At 35.4% G+C, this 21,845-nt stretch overlaps 1 protein-coding gene across 1 annotated transcript in view; it reads left to right on the forward strand.

The window, feature by feature from the left end:
• The window catches only part of Akap6 (A-kinase anchoring protein 6), a 278,588-nt gene that overhangs the window by 151,009 nt on the left and 105,734 nt on the right, over positions 1–21,845 (forward strand). The window contains exon 8 of the mRNA XM_042677816.1: positions 3,560–3,680. Coding sequence (XP_042533750.1) covers positions 3,560–3,680 — 121 coding nt within the window. The remainder of the gene's footprint in view (positions 1–3,559; positions 3,681–21,845) is intronic.

The following is a 21,845-nucleotide window of genomic DNA, read 5'->3' on the forward strand; positions in this document are numbered from 1 at the left end:
CAAGAAATGAATTGTGAGTTCAAACCCCAGTAGCACAAAAAATAAAGATAATAAAGTTTTTTCCGTTTTCCATTTCAAGATTTTGTGCTAATTTGTTTTTAGAATGCTGATATTGATGCTACACCAGTGAAACAAAATATATTACCAATGAATTTCCTAACAAAGCCTTGCATTTATCAAAACCTTGTATCTAATAAATACAATGTCAAACACAAATCTCTTAATAATAAAGATAATAGTCTAGAGAAATGGTGAATGTCTATATTATGCTTACTTAGCTCTGACAGTGTAGATTGGGTACTCACTGTATTCTTACTAGAAGAAATGGCTTTTGTTATAAGAACCTAGGTGGCATATAATAGATATAGAAAACATAATAAAGAACCAGGGAATATATTTCCTTGGTTTAGATAATTTTATTGTCCTGCATATATTTTTTTATTTGTTTATAATCTTGCCATTAGTAATCTTTTTGCTTATAAATTTTCTTTAACTTTCATTCGGAGAAGAGAAGAAGGTACCGCCTAGGAGGGCAACTGAGTAGCTCTGCATAAACTACGCATGGTTCTCTTAAGAAACAAATGCATTATTACCATATGTTGAAACTTCAAAACCTCATCTACAGAGTGACTGAACAACTCTGTCCCTGTTGCACTGGTGGCTTTGGTTTTGTCATATTATTATCTCCATTCATGCTTCTCTTCTGAAGTATTTCTTGCTCACTCAAAGTTGTCTCTTTTCCTGTTAATAAGTTATTGCATTATTAATTAATTAATTCATCACCATTTTCCAGGTGCCATGCTGGACCCTGGGGATACAAAGATAATAAATTCATCCCTTGCCTTTAAATTGCTCAACCATAATCAAAGATTTTTTTTCTATTCTACACATGTGCAAAAGGAAAACAAACCTCTTCCTTTTTCTCTTGGTAGTTTATGACACCCTATATATTCATATTTACTTGCAAAACCAGGAAAATTTTGTTTTAAGAGTTCTGACACTTAAGCACTTTGTATTCCCCCTAGTTATTCAACATTCGTTTGGGGAATAGTTTCCTTAAGGAATAGGATCTTGAGATCAGTGTTCTGGTTTTTAGATTTCTTGCTCCTTTTCATTCTGTTTTCTAAGATGACATATTAACAAACAAATATTTAAACATCATAAAGGTTTACCTGACATTATGATTCTGGAGTACAATGGAGTTCCCTGGCTTAACACAACGTTTGGATGTAGGCTGCCTTAATTTCTTGAAATGTGTTCTTATCCAAGGTATTTTTTTCCCCTTCCAATATGGCTGTGGTTGATCTAGTTTTTGTTATCTCTTGGCATACTCAGGCCCAGTGGAATTTCTTGCTGACTAAGCCTCATCTTAGCCTTCATTGGCCTTAACAACTCTCTAAGGTCTGGCTTCAGAGGCCCATCTAGTTGTCCTTGGGTTGACTGCACCCTTGTTACCATGGCAATGCTCCTGTCAAGTTTACCAGTTCAGCTTTCAGGAACCTTGGAGTCTTTGTTGGATGGGAGGGATTAGAGAACAAAGTAGCCAAGGGAATCTTAAACAGATTGTTCTCTCTCTTCCTTACTATCTTGATGTCCCCTCTGTCTCTGTCTCTCTGTGTGTCTCTCTGTATTTCCCTCTCTGTCTCTCTCTGCCTCTGTGTCTCTGACTGTGCTGGGGAGATATCACATAAGGCAATGTCCTCTTAGAGTTCATAGTAGGAAATGGAATTGCCTATTTTTACTCTCAGCCTTCCTTTCTACCTCTCTCACCTGCATCCTTTCTAGATCTTAGAAGACCAAGAGAAAAGAGGATGCACTTGCCTGCTTCTCTGACCTGTATTTCCTTCTTGTTCTCCAAATAGATAGAAGAGGATTTTTTTTCCTGTAAGCCAGTGCTTATTAGTTATTCCCAGTAGGCACAAAATTAACAGAAAACCCCCAGGAGCTTATTTGTTCCTGTTATGCTGGATATATGTCTTTTTTTTTTTTGTCTTAGCACTTTGCAATTGAATACTAGTTCAGATTTCACATATATACTGAAAGTTCTTGTTTCTCCAAGCATGGTCTGTGGACTAAATCATGCTAACCTTGTTAGAAATGCAGAATTTTAATCTTCTCCCCCAACTACTGAATCATTTCAAGAAGTTATGCCAATATGCGCACTGAAGCCACCATCGAGCTACTGAAAGTTTTTACTACATCAACTATACTCATAATTGGCATTCACTAAATACTTATTAATCACTTCTACATGTTAGCCAGTGGTAGTCCTTGCCCTTGGGTACTTAGGTTCCTAATCAGGGATCTTTATAATTTTGGTAAAGTAATTAAAATAAAACAGACAGTTCTAGATCTAGTCTCCCTATCAACAGGTACACCTTAAATTTTTTGACAGGGCTATTAAGATTAAATTATGAGTTAATAAACGTAGAAAGCCATCTAATGTAGAAAGACAGGAGCAAGGTAGTAATAAAATTCTCAATTGATAAATCCATATTCACATCTGAGACCACTGCTTTGTAAGTACTGCCCAGTCACAGTTTGATAAGGCTAGTATTTCTTTTAGGGAGTCATTGGGGAGGGGTGTGGAGGAAGGAGGACAAAGTCATAGTTTTTCATCTTGCACTTTCATTTTCTGATCACAGTGTTTTAGAAGAATCTGGGCTTTACTTATTCACCAGGCTTTCAATAGAGAATCACATTAATCCTTTTAAGCTCCTTATTCTAATGATTTATTTTGTTGAAAACCATAGTGATCCTCCTTTGAATTTTAATGATTGCTGGCTATTCAAAGATTCATTGTTTTGACTTCCTGTCCTTACCTTTGTTTCCTACATGTCTGTGGGGAACACCTGTCTAATATTGGATCTGCCACTGGTTCTCACTGGCTTACCAGAGTCACTCAAGCCTATCTCTGAGTGTTAAGCTGAAATGCTGACTACCCATCCATGACAATAAATGTAGGATATATGTTTGCAGCAATAGGCAGATAGACAGCAGAGAGACAAGATAAATGATTGAGTCATTTTCTAATGAAAATAATATTTTGGATTTAGAAGTACATTCTTACCATCCTAGAAAAATTAGTTAAATTACTGATTTACTCATAAATCTATTGAGATATCAAATATATTGAAAGTCTTTTAGGCAAGAGAGCAGTACAAAATTTGAAAGTGCTATTCTTACCTCAAATCACAGACTGTAAAACCTCTAACAAATCACTGACCCTCCATTTTTCAGTCTGTTAAATGGCAAGGCTCTTTTTCAAGGACGTAGTCTGGTCATTTTGTTCATAAAGTACAACAAATGGAAATAGCTATGATATGTCTCAGGTAAGAGCTTTGGAATTACATGTTATGTTTTCAAAATCGAGGTGACAGTGTTACAGCCTTGAGTTCCTATTTTGCCCACTGTGTAACCACACAGAGATTTTTTTCCTTCTCTTTTTATAGGTATTCACCTAGGAACAGCATGAGTTTTCAAGAATATATTATTCTAATATGAGATTTTAACAACTACATTGTATTTATGCATAATACATTTTGTCCCTTATCTTCAGGCTTCTGGACTTTGATTCAGAATATCAGGAGCTCTGGGATTGGCTGATTGACATGGAGTCCCTTGTGATGGACAGCCATGACCTGATGATGTCAGAGGAGCAGCAGCAGCATCTTTACAAGGTTAGAGCTACTCTTCTTGCTTTTACCTTGCTGTGGAAGATCTGATTAGCCTGACAAGTCTCTCTCTCTCTCTCTCTCTCTCTCTCTCTCTCTCTCTCTCTCTCTCTCTCTCTCTCTCCCTCTCTCTCTCTGTCTCTCTCAGGATATCTTTGTGTTCATTGTATATATCATGATGTCTATTAGAATTCCCTTCCCTGTCCCCAAACTCATTTCCATCCCTTGTGTGCTGACAGGCTGTACCGACATCATAATTGCAAGAAAGTTCCCTTTATCACATTCTATTTGGTGTAATTCTATAGAAGGACAAAGATTTATCTTTCAGATGAATAGCACTAAATGAAACTGCATTAATAAATAGACTGAAACAAAATGAAGGATAAATGGACTGGTAACATTTAACAAAATGTGTTTTGATTGAAACACTCAGGTGGATTATATCCACCTCGCAGATCTTCCTAGAGGGAAAAATAAAGGAATTTGCCTTATTTTGGCTTGCTGCTAACCAGAGTACAGGGCTTGATCAAGTTAAAGTTTATTAATGATACATAAAGGAAACATTGTCACATTAAGTCATTACATTTTCATATGATTTAAGAACACTGGCTAAGAACATACATATTGATTACAGGCATTCTATCTGATAACTATCTATAGTGTTTCTCAGGTCTGGTAATTACCTTTAGCCGAGTATATTTTACCAGTAGTCTCAGAAGTTCTTACCAAACAACTATTTGATTTTGAAAAAAAAAATGGTTACAAATTCATAATGTCTGAAAAAGCTGCTGGGGAGGGAAGAGGGACTTTCTACTGAAATATCAGAGTGCAGTAAATCTTCCTCATTTAGGCAATTTTTATTGGAGTAATTCTGACAGTTGTCATCCTTGAATTGCTTTGAGCATATGGCATATTTCAAAGAGCAGATTGTGAATCATAAAAAATAAAATTAATAACTAACCACAGAATCAGCAACAGTATAATGACAAGAAACAACTACCCTCTAGCTTTTTAAAATTTCTTATGGAATTAAAAAGTACATTCAAGGTCAAATAAAAGTTACCTGATTTTCTTCTTTAATTTTACCATTCTAAGTTACCTTTCTTTAAAACTTATTTTACCTTTAACATCCTGTAAAGAGAGATGCTGATATATTTGGGGAATCTCGTAGACTTTAATTAGTGTCCCCCAGGAATCATCTTAGTTAAGAGAAGATATAAGCAAATGGGGACATTTTATTCTCTTAAGAATTCTTTCTAACATTGATTCCGTTTGTTAACTGTTAGCTGTTTCTTGTATGGATAGCTGTCCACATTAACAACAAGGCTATCCAATATATCTTGTAGAGTAACATATTGTTAGAGTAATAGTCTCAAACTAGTTAAAACTAGGTGATTTCACATTTCATGTGAGGACAAGAAATGTAAAAAATGCTTATAAATCTATATGAACTTAGTGATAGAAAAATATTTTCTTTCTAAGCCATTGTCTCAGAACTTATTGTACTCACAATGCCAAAGTAACACTTCTTTTCTTTTTGATGAATTTTTGTTTTGCACATAAGCTGCTATTTTTCAGAAACAGTGCTATTCTTTGTCAAAATCACATCCATGTAATTTACATCACAATTAATGGGAAATCACTGAACAAAACATGCAGTCTTCTTTTCCTTGTAAGTGCTTTGCCTGAGAATTCCATCCTGGCATATTGAAGGTCATTATTCCACCCACTCAGTACTTATGGATTATAGTATTAAAAAAACCCAACATTTTCCATACTGTGGTTTTTGAAATCATGACTCATGTTTTCATTTGGGTTAGAAGGAAAATGAAACATTGAGTTCGAAATGCTATAGGTCTGTAAAGCCTTTTACATGAGCTCCCACATTATTCTAGATGTTTTGAAACCTCCAAAACATTCTGAAGGTAGTTAATAAGAAGTCATTTAGAAATTAGAGTGGCTTCTGAATTAGGAAAACTGACATGGGTGAGTTAATCTCAAGTTTTCCCCATGAATCTCTTAGAGATTTCTTGGTAGGGCAAAGTTTCTAGTACTCCATTCTTTTGTTTTCTTCTGCTTTTCCAGGAATCAACTGATGGGTTGTGTAGTATTTGTAGCTTATTGATTAACATGATCCTTGAAGGAATAAAGCTTTCTCAAATGGACAATAGGCCTTTTGGGGTTTTATTTATTATTACTATTATTAATTTTTGTGTACCAGTCCTGGCCTTGAACTCAGTTGACTGAAAGCCATTTCTGAGCTTTTATCCTCTATCACTGAAGCCAAAGATTTACTTCCAGTTTTTTCAGTAGTTAATTGGAGATAAAAGTCTTACAGGCTTTCTTGCCCAATCTGGCTCCAAACTTCAATCCTCATAACTCAGTTTTCTGAGTAGCTAGGATTAAGGCATGAGCCTCAAATTAGGCTTTAACTACTATTTGAAGCTTCCTTAATCAGTTTTCATCTTTATATTTGTTGATCTTGTTACTGCTTATCTTCAATCCTTGTTTAGAGCACCATTGATATTTGGAGCAAGCAACCTTTTATTAGTTTGTGGGACCATCCTTTCCACTACAGAAAATTTACTAGTCATGTTCCTTAGTCATGTGACAATTCAACCCATTTTATAGTGATTTCAATCTGTACTAACCTATCTGTATCATCTTCATTTCTCAAAACACTTGGCAACACCAAGACAAATGCCTAACATTTGTATTCTCTTTATATATATAAATTTTATAATTGATTGCTGTGAAACTAACAATTGAATTTAAAATTTGGGAGCAGCTGGTCTACTCTGTGTGTTTGCTTGTTGGAATTTGGCTGATGGCAAGCTCTTCTGCAGAAGTAAACTTTCCCTTGCCAAGTTAAAAAAAATAAAAATAAAATTAAGTGGGTGAGGTATAGCTTAGTGTTAGAGCACTTGCCTAGTATGGTTGAGACCTGGGTTGAACGTCTAACAAAAAAAGAAAACCTTAAAAACTCAAGTATGGAAATAAAGCTAATAGGTCTTCATCTGAGTGATAGTACCACTACAGGAAACTATGGATTCTTCCTGAATCATATTTCTACCATCAATGCTTTTGAAAATTTGTTTTCATTTCTCTGTGTGGTTCTCAGTATTTTATAACCTAGTTCCTTTCCTGTCACTGATCTGAACACAGATTCCTATTCATGCATTCCTATACTCTTAAGTTGATCTCCATGGTATACATCTGGAAATGTCAGTTTAGAGAGAATATAGTAAGTTTTCTTAGTAGTAAGAGAGTAAAGCTGACTTAGCATTTTCAACAGTAGGCAATACTACTTTACTGACACTACCTATGGATTTTACTATTCTTATCTTTGCTAGAAAAATCACCACCCTTTAACTTATAGATATGCAAATACAGATAAATACCCTAGGCTTATCAATTCTTCAGATCTCCTGAGCGGGATAGTTATGATATTTTGTTTATCTAAAACAAAATACACAAGGAAAATCATTGGTATTAATAGGCAACACATTGATACAACCTTACACAATTTAGAAACCTTAATTCTGCTATGATTTTTTTATTTGGGGGGGGGGGTCAGTCGTGGGGCCTGAACTCTGAGCCTGGGCGCTGTCCCTCAGCTCCTCACCTGAAGGCTAGCACTCTACCACTTGAGTGTCAGCCCCACTTCCGGCTTTTTCTGCTTATGTGGTGCTGAGGAATCGAACCCAGGGCCTCATGCATGCAAGGCAAGCATTCTACCACCAAGCCACCTTCCCAGCCCCTCTGCTATGATTTTTGAAGTACATTTTCAGTTAAAATCATTTCTTGATATTTTTCAGATTGCTATAAATTTAAGACTCCTTTCTAATTAATATTAAGCTATGGAGTTTTTAGAGCAAGCCAATTCTTATTAAAATTTAATCATTCCCTTGAATATATTTTCTTCCTTGTTCAGAGACAATAAACCATACTCTCAATATTTTCCCTACTCTATCTTGTTTTACCTCTAAGCAGGAACTTTCCTTACCTATTTTCTAATAAACGCTGGCACCATGGACAACCTAGGAAATGCAAACATTGTCCTTGCTCCTTTTTACTAACTTGGTCTAAGAATTGCTTCCAAGAAGAATTTGCTTCCACCATCTCACTTTCTTTCTCTTCATTCTTTCTACCTTCCTAAGTAGAACAATTTAATTTGTCAAAAGTAACCACTGCAATTCTTAAAGTTCAGCTCCTATTTGGACTAGAGTTACGAAGCCAGAATTCATAATCACAAGGAGCTGTCACTCTGCTGGTCTGCATGTGCATTAACTATTAATGGAGAAATATTTAAAACCCACTAACAAAGGAAAAGCTCCATTCTTTTTCCTTTCTGCAGATCAAAGGTGGCATTATTCTTGGGTTGTGGAAGCTCAATCACCTCCTCCCCATCCTCTAAATTTTATAGACTGAAGTGACCTGGACATATTTCAGTGATCAGAGAGTTGCTTCTCCAGCTGCTGCTGCTGTCACTGCTGTACTGTCCTTCCCAGTAGTCAGTACAGGTCAGCTTCACAGCTGACTTGTAGTACTTCAAAAGTGTGTCCTGTCTGGGGCCACTGACCTCTGCACCAAGTACTGATGATTCAGTGCTACCTACATGCAGATCACAGAACTCGCAAGGATCCCTATTGATGTGCTGTTCCAGAGTCCAAGGGTTGATGCCAAGGGCCAAATGCAGAAGTTGCAGTATTTGTGATGATAGTTACAATTGCACTAGAGTTGTTTCAGATAGCAGGAAGCTCACTAAAATACTAAATTTGTAGATTCGTTCCTTGAGTGGATCCCTTGGTTGCTCCACATCAATAAATACTAACTTTAGGATTTCTAAGAGGTCAAAAATAACTCTTCCAGCTTAACAATATGAAATACATACCTGCCACACTGGGATCTTTTTAATTCTAGAGAACTCATTTTGAAATTTTATACTTAATTTTACATTAATTCTGCATTTTAAGGGAACAATTCAGGTTTACTTTACATTTCTCCATTAGCATAATTAATATCCAAATGTCCTGCATATACAAAGGAAAAGACTTCATTTTACATAATACATTAGTTATAGTTATTAAACATATTATTTACCTTTTTATCTTTCTAAGATTTGAGGTCACTTATAAGCATCCACGTGAAGTTACTTAGAAATAAAAAACAATACACTGGGTAGAATGGGACATGCCTGCAGTCTCAGCTACGAGGGAGGGTGAAGTGGAATGATCAGTTGAGCACAGTTGTTCAGAGTCAGCCTGAGCAACATAGCTAAGCCCCATCTCAAAAGAATACTTCTAAAATATAAATATGCCCATGCCTAGTCAGTAAAGTCCAACATGGTTAATGAAAATGATCTTAAAATTTTGAATTTTGAATTTCCTGGTAGTGAAAGAAAAGAGGGAAATGTGCTTAACTGCATACTTCCCATTTGCCATGAGAAGAACCATAATACTTCTTTTGAGAAAATTATTTTGACATTGAGGTATGAAAACATTTTCTTTTAGGATTTTCTAATATAAGGGTTTCGAATAGTATGATAGACCTTTTGAATCAGATAATTCTTGTGAACAAGTTTATGTCATAATGCTTCAAATATGTGAACTACTTCAGAGTTCTCTTGACTCTGTTGTAGTACTTTAGAGTCTCTGAGTACAGCTCTTACCAAAAGATAGTCCTTTGGAAAATAGTTTGGCCAGATGGAATTAATTAAAAGAAGACATCAATAGTATTTGTTGGAAAAGAGGGGGCTATTAGAAGAGTGAGAGAAATATAGCATCAAAGTTAGTTAACCAAGTTAACCAAAGTTAACCAAGCAAAACACATGAGTATATTAAAATAACAGGTATATGGACAAAGAGTTTTTAAAAAAAGGCTTAAAAAATGCTAATAAATGAATGACTTAGAAAGTATTGGATTATGGCAAGAGATTATAGAGGAAAATGGTACTTGAGAATTTGAATGAATGGCAAAAGACAAACATTATGACTCTTAAAAGAAATATATATGGAATAGAGCTAGCAATCTTGAGAAATAAGAAATATAGAAGAAAAGAAAATAAATTGGACATAGTGGACTTTTTACTTTATACCTATTGGTGCCAAAATGCTGTTGTCATAGCTATGAACCGATCATAGAAAACAGATTAATCACTCTCTGCCTATATTTTATAAATTCATAAATTTCAACCCTCGGGAATAAATCTTTTATTTTTTTTCTGGACTGAATTGATGTAAGTAGTTTCAGATGTTACTTGATATCCTTATGAAAGAACTTGAGCTTCTAAAAATGTAGTGCTCTTCTGCTTTCAAATCCAGGTCATGCAATCAAGGCTTAAAATAGAATAAAAATTCTATTAACTTTAAATTTTATTTTTCATATGTTAGTTCGTAGAATAGATATGCTTCAAAAATTAAATTTTGTTAATTAGGCCTTATATTGGAATTTCATTACCAAGTTTTCCATCTTTCCCTTGATTGTTCAAAATGAAACAAATTACTAGTTATTGAAATAGTCAAGGTAAAAATGTGCTAGAAATATCAGGCATAGGAACTTTGTGATAATTTTTCACCTCTTACTCAATAGATTAATTGTATAGCCTAATTGTATGTTAGATTAAAACTCCATTAAGATAAGAAGAATATGCTTAAAATCATTATAACATTTCAAATAACATTATCGAGTCATTTTTAAAGTGATCAGGATGGAAAAAACTTAGGCTGTCTCCACTGCTATCTAGAAATGAATTTGTTGTTCCATTTTCATTAAAGTTCAAAAAGTCCTTAGATTAACTGTCATATTAATTTGAGCTTTGATGAATCACTGAGTGGTATGAATTCTTGAAAAACATACATATATGTATTTTTCTCTTCTCTCTGTCTCTCTCTTTTAATTTGAGAGAGGCTGTAAATGTTTAGGAAAGGAAAAAGATGAACATGACTTCTGAACAGTACAGGGAACACTGCTCAGGCTGGACTCTATACTTCCCAATTGAATCACTTTTTTTTAAAGGAGAAAAGAAAGGATGTTAAGAGGCTAGGATGCCAAGAAATAGTTGGCTCTGGTGTGTGTGTGTGTGTGTGTGTGTGTGTGTGTGTGTGTGTGTGTGTGTGTGTGTGTGTGTGTGTGTGTGTGTGTGTGTGTGTGTGTGTGTGTGTGTGTTGTGTGTGTGTGTGTGTGTGTGTGTGTGTGTGTGTGGCAAGGATGGGAAGCCCCGCCAGCAGTTTTTGTCTCTATAGGGTGAGCTCCTGTCCGGAAGGTGCATTGGCCTCTGTGTCATTGTGCTGCTTGCTCTCTTCCTGGCCTGGCGGGCTCTGGCCTAGAGAGGATCAAACAAGCTGTGGGGAAAGTTCCCCTCATTTGCATCACTTCTAGACAGCCCTGTCTTACTCTTTGCTGACAGGAAATCACTGTCTTTGTCACCTTTTCTCAGGGCCCTCCTTTTGGCAGAGATAGGCCATGTGACCACGCTTAATCACAACAACAGGGCTGGCTAGAGACTCAGTGACATGTTTTTCCTCAGCACTTCAATAAACGGGATAGAGGAGTCAGTAGGAAATGACTACATTAATTTTAGAGTGAAAAGATAATTAACACTTGAAGGACTAATGCTACAACCTATGAAATTATTATTTAAAGTTAATTTATTTAAAAAAAACTTGTGAAAACTATCTGCTCTATTGCAACTGTCTTTTTGTTTTTTTGTTTTTAAATAAGGCTTGACTAGCCAGAGTTGGGCATGTTGGAGGAAGAATGGAAAGAAGATAGGGAGATAGTATTTGCAAAGAAGGTAGGGCGGGACAAGTGGGGAGAAAGAGAAAGGAAAAATCATAGCAGGAATCAGCTATCTATGAAAAAGCAAGTTAAATGGGCTAAACCTTCAACTTTTAGGGCTGAAGGCTGGAACACATAAAACGCTTACTTAGATGATATGAATAGGACACTGGCAAACAAAAGCAGCAGTGTGCTCCTAGAAAACTGTGCTTAAAGGAGTTTCCTTGGCAACAGAAATGCAGTTCCAAAAGTAGACAGAACTTTCCTCAGAAAACATACTATTAATAACAACCTTCCGGAACAACTTGGAACAATTTGACGACTTGGCAATAATAATGCCAAGTGTTCTGCAAATTAATCTAACACATAACAGTTATATTTCTCTTGTCTGTGGTTATACTGGACCATGCCTAGAACTCATTGCTTTTTTGGGGCACAAAAGTAAAAAAAAAAAAATTTAAATGCTGTCATAGAAAAAGGAAATCAAAAGAAATGCTAGTAGTCAACAGTGGCCAATAATTGCATTTGCCTTTGGGAAGCTACCAAAGGATCTCAGTTGGAGGAGATGAGTTTGTTCCAATAAAAAGTACTACAGGAAATCACTCACTCAAACAGCTCAGTCCAACAAAGATGCTTCCTTGAACAGAGAATGTTAAAGGGTTAACAGCCTAAGACTTCTGGTGATGTGAAGCAAATCTGAGTCTATTAGTTATATAAATGTAATACTTCACTAAATATGTGCTCAGTGTTATTTTTAAAAGCATCATCATTTCTTGTCAGCCCAGAGAATAAACTAATCTTGGGTCTACTTGGCCAATGGGAATCATTTGAATTCTCCTGAAGGCTATCTGTTTGCCAGACAAGAAAGGCGGAGTATTCCCCTCCTCTGACCTTTCTTGAATCCGTAGATCTAAAGGTTAAAAGTAATCAATATCTCATTGTGCTGCTTGGTTTCAGGGTAATAAGTAATAACTATCATGTTAAAATACAAGTGATTACAGATTGCACTTAAATGAGCTGACCTGTTAGGGATTTTATTAATTGCAATCAGGATAATCATTAGAAGTTGCTAATAAAATTTTGGATTAAATTGCAAAAAAAAAATAACCTTTAACTTCTTGGGAAATGGAAATGTGTGATATTCCCCTTCTGTGTTAAGGTGAGAGCTTTGGCTTTAGCCTCAGATATTTATAGATTTATTTCTTATTTTTATTTGATAAAATAGAGAGGGATTTAAATTTTTAATCAGAAAAGGTGTTTGATTTATTGCCTTCTTTGGCTCCTTAACTACTCAATACTGTGTATATATTTCAGGTCAGTGACTTAAATGGAAATGTTTCCTACCTACATTTTAGCATTTTTTTTCTATTTTTAAAATCATTTATTTGGGCATTATACTCATATTTGACTAATCAGTTTTAAAGCTAGAAAATGTTATATATTTGTGCTTAAACTCTATGGAAAGCTGTAATGTGAACTGGGTTGTTACTTTGTTTAAAAACAACTGTACTGTAGATTTAAACTATGGTATAGTACTATAGTTTAAAGCTGAAAACTAAGGGGGCTAGTGGTCTGGCTCAGTGATATATGCCATCCTAGTAAGCATGAGGCCCTGAGTTCAAATCCCAGTACAGCCAAATAATATTCCATATATTTATATCAGGAAGTGGTTGGTTATCATCACCACAATCACAAAAGATGTTTTTATGCTATAAGATTCTATTATTTTTCATTGTTGCTTTTTATTAGAATTTTGCTTATGTATTCCTAAAGCATGAAGGTGGGACTAGATGCTACCAGATAATGTTTTAGTATTTCAGAAGTAGTTTTGGGACTGTTTGAGATAGGCGTTCAGGACTGAAAGAACAAGTACAACCATAATGTTTTCATATATTAACTCATTGGTCTTTTCTCTTTTGGTCCTGTCTCGCAGCCACATCTAAATGTAGAGGAAAGGAGAATTTTTGTGTGTGTGATGTCCAAATGGACATCATCTTGGAATATTAAGAATGTTCAACCCAACTGTCTCCAGCCTGGCTTAAACTCTATCCAAAGATTTATTTCTTTCAGAGTAAAACAAGAATGTACTATATTGAATGCTAATATTTTAGCAGGAGGAGATATTGGAGAATAATATTGTAGTAAATAAAAGCCAATCTCAGCACCTAGCTTAGATGGAAAGGCACCAGAAAAGGGAAGCAATGGAAAAAATCCAAAAAGAAAGGGACCATGAACAACTGTTGTTTTTTTTTTTCACCATTTGATAAGAAAAAGAAAACACGTTCATTTTTGAGCATGTGTGTTCAAATATGTTTGTGTGCTATGGGATGAGTATGCCATGAGGAGAAAGACATTAAATTTGGACACATCTTACTGTTTGGTTGTGCCAGTGCCTAATCATATTATTGTAACTAATGATTCACAACGATTCTGAATTACTTTCCCTGTTTCATAGACTCTGAGACTGAAACACAAATAGATTTAAGTGAGTAGCCTTAAAGATACTGAATTAGTATCTCATTCACAATAGGCTAGAGTATACTGAGATAATTTAAAAAAGAAACCAAAACTCAGGGTTAAAGCGATATTTCTTATGCCTACTACATGTCCATCAGAGATTGACTATTGACTGGCCATGTCTTCATGATTCAGACTTACAGCAGACACCTTCTTTTTCTTTAGGGTTTATTTTCATTTTTTCTTTTGTATTGTTATTGTAAAGGTGATGTGCAGTTACGTAAGTCAGGTAATGAGTACATTTTTTTTGAAGTGTTGTCACCTCTTCCCTCATTTTCTCCCAGTTTTTCCCTCCCTTCCCCCCACAAGTTAGTGTTTAGTGAGTATCACTGCTGCATTTGTTCACCTTTTGTCCCAACATTTCTTTGCTCCCCTTATCCTCACCAAAACCGATACACTTACATACAAAAGGTACAGAAATCAAAAACATTGACAAAGTAGAAAAACAAACAAATGAAAAAACACCTTCGTAAATATTCCCTAACTACTGCAAAGAATAACAGGAGCTCTTGAATGTCTCATTAAGACTATTCACATGGAGGAGGTGTAGGTGGTTTAAACACAAAATCTCTAGCCAGATATGATTGGATAATCCAAAATGGGTGCAGCTATCCCCTGTTCCTAAAAGGCAAATAGCTAGAAATATTTGTTGAACCATATCAATAACTAAGTAACTCAGTAAATAAGTCAGCTTTGAATCCTGTACTTCTTTGGGTTTATTCATCCAGTCCTTATCTGGGAGGGTCTAATGCCCATAGTCTTTCTAGCATATGCTGTTTGCCTATTTGCTATATCTTCTTCTTTACTTTGGGTAGAATTCCTCCTAAAACACTTTTTTTCACTCCTTATGAGTTTTTTGTGTTAAGATTGTAAAAGTAGGTCCATTAGATGGTACATCTGCAAAAAAAACATACTAGACTTAGGTTGACTCTTTAGCCAACCTCAGGCTGTTCCGTGAAAGCCATCATACTTTCTTAAGTACATCAGCACCCTAGGGATGTGTTGCCATATTGAGCCTCACGGGGGCCTTCTATATTCTGCCAGATTTGGGGAATCTAAGGCTGGAAATATTTATGCCTTTGGGGAGATGCACTAAAGGCAGAATTTCCCTAGGAAGATTCAACCTCGTGGACCCTGTATTGCCAAAGGAACTTACTGAAGAAGAGTTTTCCGGAATAGGATTCTCTGTAGGAATATCATTTGTAAAGAAACCATTTTCCAGCACTGTCAAGGAAGCAATTTCAGTTCTCAGAAACAAGAGCATTCCTAAGCACATTTTTAAAAAAGTGGGCATTTATGAAGCTCATGCATTCTTAAACGTTGACTAAAAGGAAAGAAGGTGATATTCCTACTCTACACTAATTCATTTGTGCAAGACACAAAACACATAGACACATATACATGCACACATATATGTATATATGTATGCCTTTCTTTTTCTGAAGCTAAGAGAAAGCCAACATGGTTAACACTCTTTGTTTTAGGGTTGGTTTTAGTTTTACCCCTAAACTTTCTTCTACAGAAATCTAGCATTTCTCCAGAAAGATCTATATACTTCTAAAATTGATCTGAACTTACTGTTTGCCTAAGGACTTGATCCCATATGCTGTGGATATTTGAATCATGAAAATTTACGATTTGTGATATTCACTTTGTTATTTAGCCATTGAAACAGCAGTTTGTGAGAGAAGTACACATACACAAATGTGTTTAGGTGCACACATTTACATGTACATATGTACACACATTTTTATGAAGTATTAACTTGTTTATTTTAAAAAAACTTTTTATCCTAACTGAGTTAGGATAAAGCTATAATCTTTGGACCAAATATGCTAGTAGTCCCAAGATATTTAAGTCATGCACATATAAATAACTACTCAAAATTCCTTCATATGTGCCAAGTTTCAATCTGGAGCACATTTCTACATTATAAATCTTGACATATTTGGATTTTGTTACCTTCATTGCAATAGTACTATCCTTTTTAATACTCATAAGTGTCTTTTTTGAGAAAGGCCTCTTGAAGATGTTTAAGCTATGAGTTCTGTATTACTAATTAAATGCATATTATAAATAATGTGATAGATTTGGTCTTGGTACTAAGTTTGAGAATGAATGAAAAATTATGATTTTTTTAGGCTTTACATTCCCAAAACACAAGGTTCATGTCTGTTGCATTTCTTTTTTTTTTGGGGGGGGGGTCCGATCATTGGGCCTGAACTCTGGGCCTGGGCACTGTCCCTCAGCCCTTCAGCTGATACAGTATATTGATTAAATAAGGTCAACAACAAAAAAGATCTATTGTTTCCATATCTTGAAGTTCACTTCAATTAGCATCATTTTATATGGTCATATGTACATAGCTATTGAGCTAATTGTGATTCTCTCCTAGGACTATCCTAGACATATACTAGTTATTACCATGGAGCCTATGTTTCTTTGGGTCTGGCTTATTTCACTTAATATAATTTTTTCCAAGTCTTTCCATTTCCTTATGCATGGAGTAATGTCATTCTTTCTGTGGAAGCATAGAATATATATTCCACATTTTCTTAATCCATTCATCTACTGAGGGGCATCTGGGTTGGTTCCATATCTTAGCTAGGGTAAATAATGCTGCAATGAACATAGTTGTGCTGGTAGCTTTAGTGTGGCCTTGTTTATGATCGTTTGGGTAAATGCTCTACAGTGGGATTGTTGGATCACAGGGGAGTTTTATGTTTAGTCTTTTGAGGAACCTCCATACTGCTTTCCAAAGTAGTTGAACCAGCTTACATTCCCATCAACAGTGTAGTAGTGTTTCCTTTTGGCCACATCCCTGACAACATCTGTTATTATTTTTTTTCTTGGCAATGGACATTCTAACTGGGATGAGGTAGAATCTCAATGTGATTTTGATTTGCATTTCTTTCATGGCCAGAATGTTGAACATTTCTTCATTCTTCATGTGTTTGTTGGCCATTCTTATTTCCTTTCCAGATAAGTCTCTTTTTAATTCTTTAGTCCACTTATTAATGGGGTGGTTGTTCTTTTGAAAATTGGTTGTTTGGGGGGGGGTTAATTTTTTTAGCTCTAAGTATATTTTTGATATGAGGCTCTTGTCTGTTGTATAGCTAGTGAAGATCTTCTCCCAATCCGTGGGCTTTCTATTTATCTTGCTAGCTATGTCCTTTGCCATGCATAAGCTCTGCAGTTTATTGCAGTCCCATTTATCCAGCTTTTCTTTGATTTATTGTGTTTCTGTATCTTTATTTAGGAAGTGCCAAAGAGCCGTAGATTATCCGCTATATTTTCAGGGTCTCTGCTCTTACCTCAAGGTCTTTGATCCATTTGGAGTTGATTCTGGTGTAAGGTGATATATAAGGATCTCACTTCAGTTTTCTACATGTGTGTAGCCAATTCTGCCAGCACCATTTGTTGAAGAGTCTGTTTTTCGTCCATCTGATAATTTTGGCTCCCTTATCAAAGATTAGGTGGCCATAGCTCAGTAGGATCATATCTGAGTCTTCAGTTCTGTTCCATTGGTCCTTGGGACTGTTCCTGTGCCAGTACCAAGCTGTTTTTATAACTATAGCTTTATAGTAGAGTTTGAAGTTTGGGTATTGATATTTCTCCAGCACTGTTCTTCCTGCTAAGGATTATTTTTGCTATTTGGGGTCTATTATTATTCCATGAGAATTTTTGGATTGCTTCTATTTCATTAAAGAATGTTGTTGTGATATTAATGGGTATTGCCTTGAATTGGTAGATAGCTTTGGGCAGTATTGGCATTTTCATTATGTTAATTCTCTCAATCCAAGAGCATGAGAGGTTTTTTTCACTTCTTATTTTTGTGTTGTGGTAAATGAATTTACAAAATCAAAGTACATTAAGAATACTCTGCATACTATTTGGCCAGATTACTGTTAGGGAGAAAGAAAGTAGTAGCAAAAGGAAGAAGTTCTGCATATGTGGACACCATTGGAACTGGAGGTATGGCTCAAGTAGTAGAACACTAGCTGTAAGTGACTGAACCAAGTGCAGTCTGAAAAGCCTCAGTACCAGCTCCAAACATAGATAAATAAAATTAGGGTATATAGTAAGAATGGTTGGTTATATTCTAAGTACTCAGTTTGGTCAGGTTACTCTTAGGAGAAAGAAAGTCATAGAAAAGAAAGAGGAAGAGAAGGGGGCAGATATATCAGTGGTACAGAAATCTAGACCTAATCACAGTCATTGTCTAGATAAGGTGCAATATCTCAAACCATAACATTCTTAGATATGTTCTTATTATTTAGACATACTACTAGGATTATTTGTAATATTTAGGGTTCATGCAAATGCAAGGGCTCAACATAGAACAATAAACATTTAAGTGAACATGAGTAGTCATTAGGAATGGTAGATACATCAGCCCAATTTGTTCTTGAATCACAGTTGGTAGAGCAGTTTATTTACACATGTATTGTAAAAAATTAGACTTGATTTCAGATGTACGTATTCCTAAAAACTGTAATCATGTAAAGGGGTGAGAAAAACAATAAGAACTTGGACTTGGCCTGGCTCTTTAATCTAGATCCATGTTGATAATAAGGTGGAGAGAGTCTCAAAGAACAGCTCATCTTTCCAAGCCATATAGGTAATTCAGAAAACAAACGTCTGAAAATGAAATCTCTCTGCTACAATGCTAGGAGAAAGCTGAAACCTGCTTTCTCACACAATTTTAATTTTCCAAATATGTTTTTACTATTCATACTTTTAAAAGTAATTGTGATATATGACCATTACATATTTTCTTAGCAATTAATTGAACTTTGAGTTTAAGCAATTAAGAAAGGGTGAAAATACATATTGTTTAAAGTAAAATTTGATGAATATTTATGATGAGTTCATTATAGGCTCTATTTATGTCTACCTTGACATCATCTTTGGTTTACAGTCTTCTTACTGAATTCTGTCCTTCCTCCTCAAGTTTTCCTCATTTGGAATACTCTAATATTTTTTGGAGAAAAGCCTCCTGTCTGGTTGATTTTGCTTTCCTCATTTTTGCTCTCATCTGTTTTGTGGTACTAATGTCACATCTATGACAGTACTGGCTGTCCTAAAAACCATAATAATTGTTCCATTCACTAAAACAAGTATAAATGGATCTCTACAGTTGTGTAATTAAAGTCTTTTTCTATAATATGGAAGTATAGCAGAATTCAAATTTAGCTAGCATTTTAAAATCCATGGTTTGATGATGGTTTTATGATGTTCCATTCATTCAAGTTTTAGTTAGAAAATGATATAAAGTATGGAAACAGTGTCAGAGACTGTTCTGTTTGCAAAAAGATCTGGAATTCTGTGAGTAGTGACAGAAGTCTCATGTGACAGCCAGCTCTCTTGGAAGTTTTAAGCTCACCAAGTTCAAGCAATAGTTTCAGAAAGCTGATTAGAACAAAATGTTTAACATTTTAAGAAAGATTTTAACTGAGGTAAATAATTATATCCACACTGTTGCTCAGACCTGTGTCATGCTAAGATGGATATCTCCCTAGGGATAGGTAAAATTTGTCACTCTATAAATACTTTCTTTTCTTTTTTTCTTTTTTGTTGATCATGAGGCTTGAACTCAGGGGCTGGGCACTGTCCCTGAGCTCTTTTACTCAAGGCTAGTGCTCTACCACTTTGAGTCACAGCTCAACTTCCTCTATAAATACTTTCTGAGTTGAATCACATGCTAAATGACTGTTTTCTCCTGAATATTCTTAGAAGTTTGTACAGTTATTTAGTTCTATGCAAAGTAAGAATTTCAATGTAGTTTCAGGACTAAAAGTGACCTCGAAAGCACCTTCATTTCATTTCTTCTCTTTTAAGGATTGTTTTTATCCATTCCAGATAGAAAAGAATTTGTCTTCCATTAAAGATCTTTCCAGAGGGAATTTCACAACCTCCCATTAAAATGTTTAACAGCTCTCTCTGCCCTGAAAGTCTTGTATCTAGTGTAAATCCCCTCCGTTGTTAGATTTAATTGTCAAATCAACCAGAATCCATGCTCTGTAATTAAACCCCTTCTCTCTGTTCTATGTAGGCACACTTCTCAAGCTTTTGTAGTTTTCTATCAAAGTTCAAATGCTTTTAAAATAATTTATTTCAGTTTTGTCTAGATTTCATCTAAGTAAAACTATTTCTATCCTATTTTATAGGAGAAAATATGCTAATATTGAGAGACTACTGGTAGAGCCATATATTTAAGGAAATTTACCAAGCTCCATAGATTTCTCTATCAGTTTTTTTTCTACTCTCTTATTAGTAGTTAATAAAGGAGTTCATGGATGGTTTGGAAGAAGAATGTGGCTTGTCTGAGGTGGTTAGACTTACAGTGGATACCTGGATAAATGTTTAAAAAGAAAAAGGAAATGGCGTAAGAATAGATCCCAAACAATTCTGTTTCCACAAAGGGACAGAGCTTTTTTTCTCCCAGTGGATGTATAATATATTATTTATGTAAGAGTAAGCATTGTGTTTTTGACTCAATTTCTATTAGAAGCGTACACAGTATGACAGTTTCCTTGGCTTATTGCTGTACATGTGGCTATCTATTTTTAATATATTGCTTTTGTCTCTTTCTTATGCATGCTTACATCTATTGTAGGAAAACTGACACAGTTTTAAAACTTAAAAGATATGATTGAGAAAGAGATAGTAACAAAACATTTCAAGGGGATATGAGGTAGAAAAACAGAAGCACAGTTAGCATTGAGGGAAATGGAAAGTAGTCTCTGCAAGATAAATGAGAAGGTCAAAACAAGTGGGTTCGATTTCTGAGAAAGAAAAAAGTAGTTGTGAGGCTTCACAAACTCTTTCTAAGTCAGAAGGAACTTAGTACATTTGCCTCCATTTTTTAACAGCTTATGCATCTGTTTTCAAACATCTGACATAAGAATAATGATCTCAGCTTGCAAGGCTGTTAAGATCCACTCAAGCCAGTTGCTGGTGGTTCCTGCCTGTAGTTCTATCTACTCGGGAGGCTGGGATCTGAGAATGGTGTTTCAAAGCCAGCCCGGGCAAGAAAGACCATGAGAGTCTTACCTCCAATTAACTACCAAAACGCTAGAAGTGGAGCTGTGCCTAAAGTGGTAGAGCGCTAGCCTTGAGCACAAAAGCTTAAAAATAAAAAGAATATTCAGTAGGGTATGTATACTATAGCATCAGGAAATGACAAACTATGGCCTACAGGTCAAATCAAACCTACAGCTTTTTTCTTTTTCTTTTCCTTGCTTTTTCTTCCCATCCCCCACCCCATCCCTCTCTCTCTTTTTCTTTTGTGATGCACTAGGGTCTTGAACTGTGTGCTCTGTCCCTGAGCTTTTTTACTCAAGGCTTACATCTTACCACTTGAGCCACAGTGCCATTTCTGGCTCTTGTGTTTGTATTTGTACATTTGTGTGTTTGTTTGGAGATAAGCATCTCATAGACTTTCCTGCCCAGGCTAGCTTCAAACCCTGATCCTCAGATCTCAGCCTTCTAGGTCTATAGATGCAAGCCACCAGCACACAGCTTTTTTCTTTTTTTTTTTTTTTAATGAAGGTTTATTTAATGAAGTTTTATTGAAACTTGGTCACATGCATTCATTTTTGTAGTTACATTATCTTTACAGTACAGTGACAGTCTTAAATAATTTGAACAAGAATCATATGTCTAGCATACTTAAATAATTTATTCTCAGTAATTTTGCAGGAAAGGATGCTAATACCTGATATAAATAACTATTATGACAGCAGCACTTTAGGGACACGTTATTCTTCAGACATGAATGATGTCACAGTTCATTTTTCTGCATGCTGTGTTATGTTAACACCTGTTGACTATCACTCTTTTGCCCAAGGTTCTAATTTTCCTTTTGTAGCA

The sequence above is a fragment of the Dipodomys spectabilis genome, unplaced genomic scaffold (genome assembly GCF_019054845.1).
Source record: "Dipodomys spectabilis isolate Male_0828 unplaced genomic scaffold, ASM1905484v1 ptg000042l, whole genome shotgun sequence".
NCBI lineage: Eukaryota > Metazoa > Chordata > Mammalia > Rodentia > Heteromyidae > Dipodomys > Dipodomys spectabilis.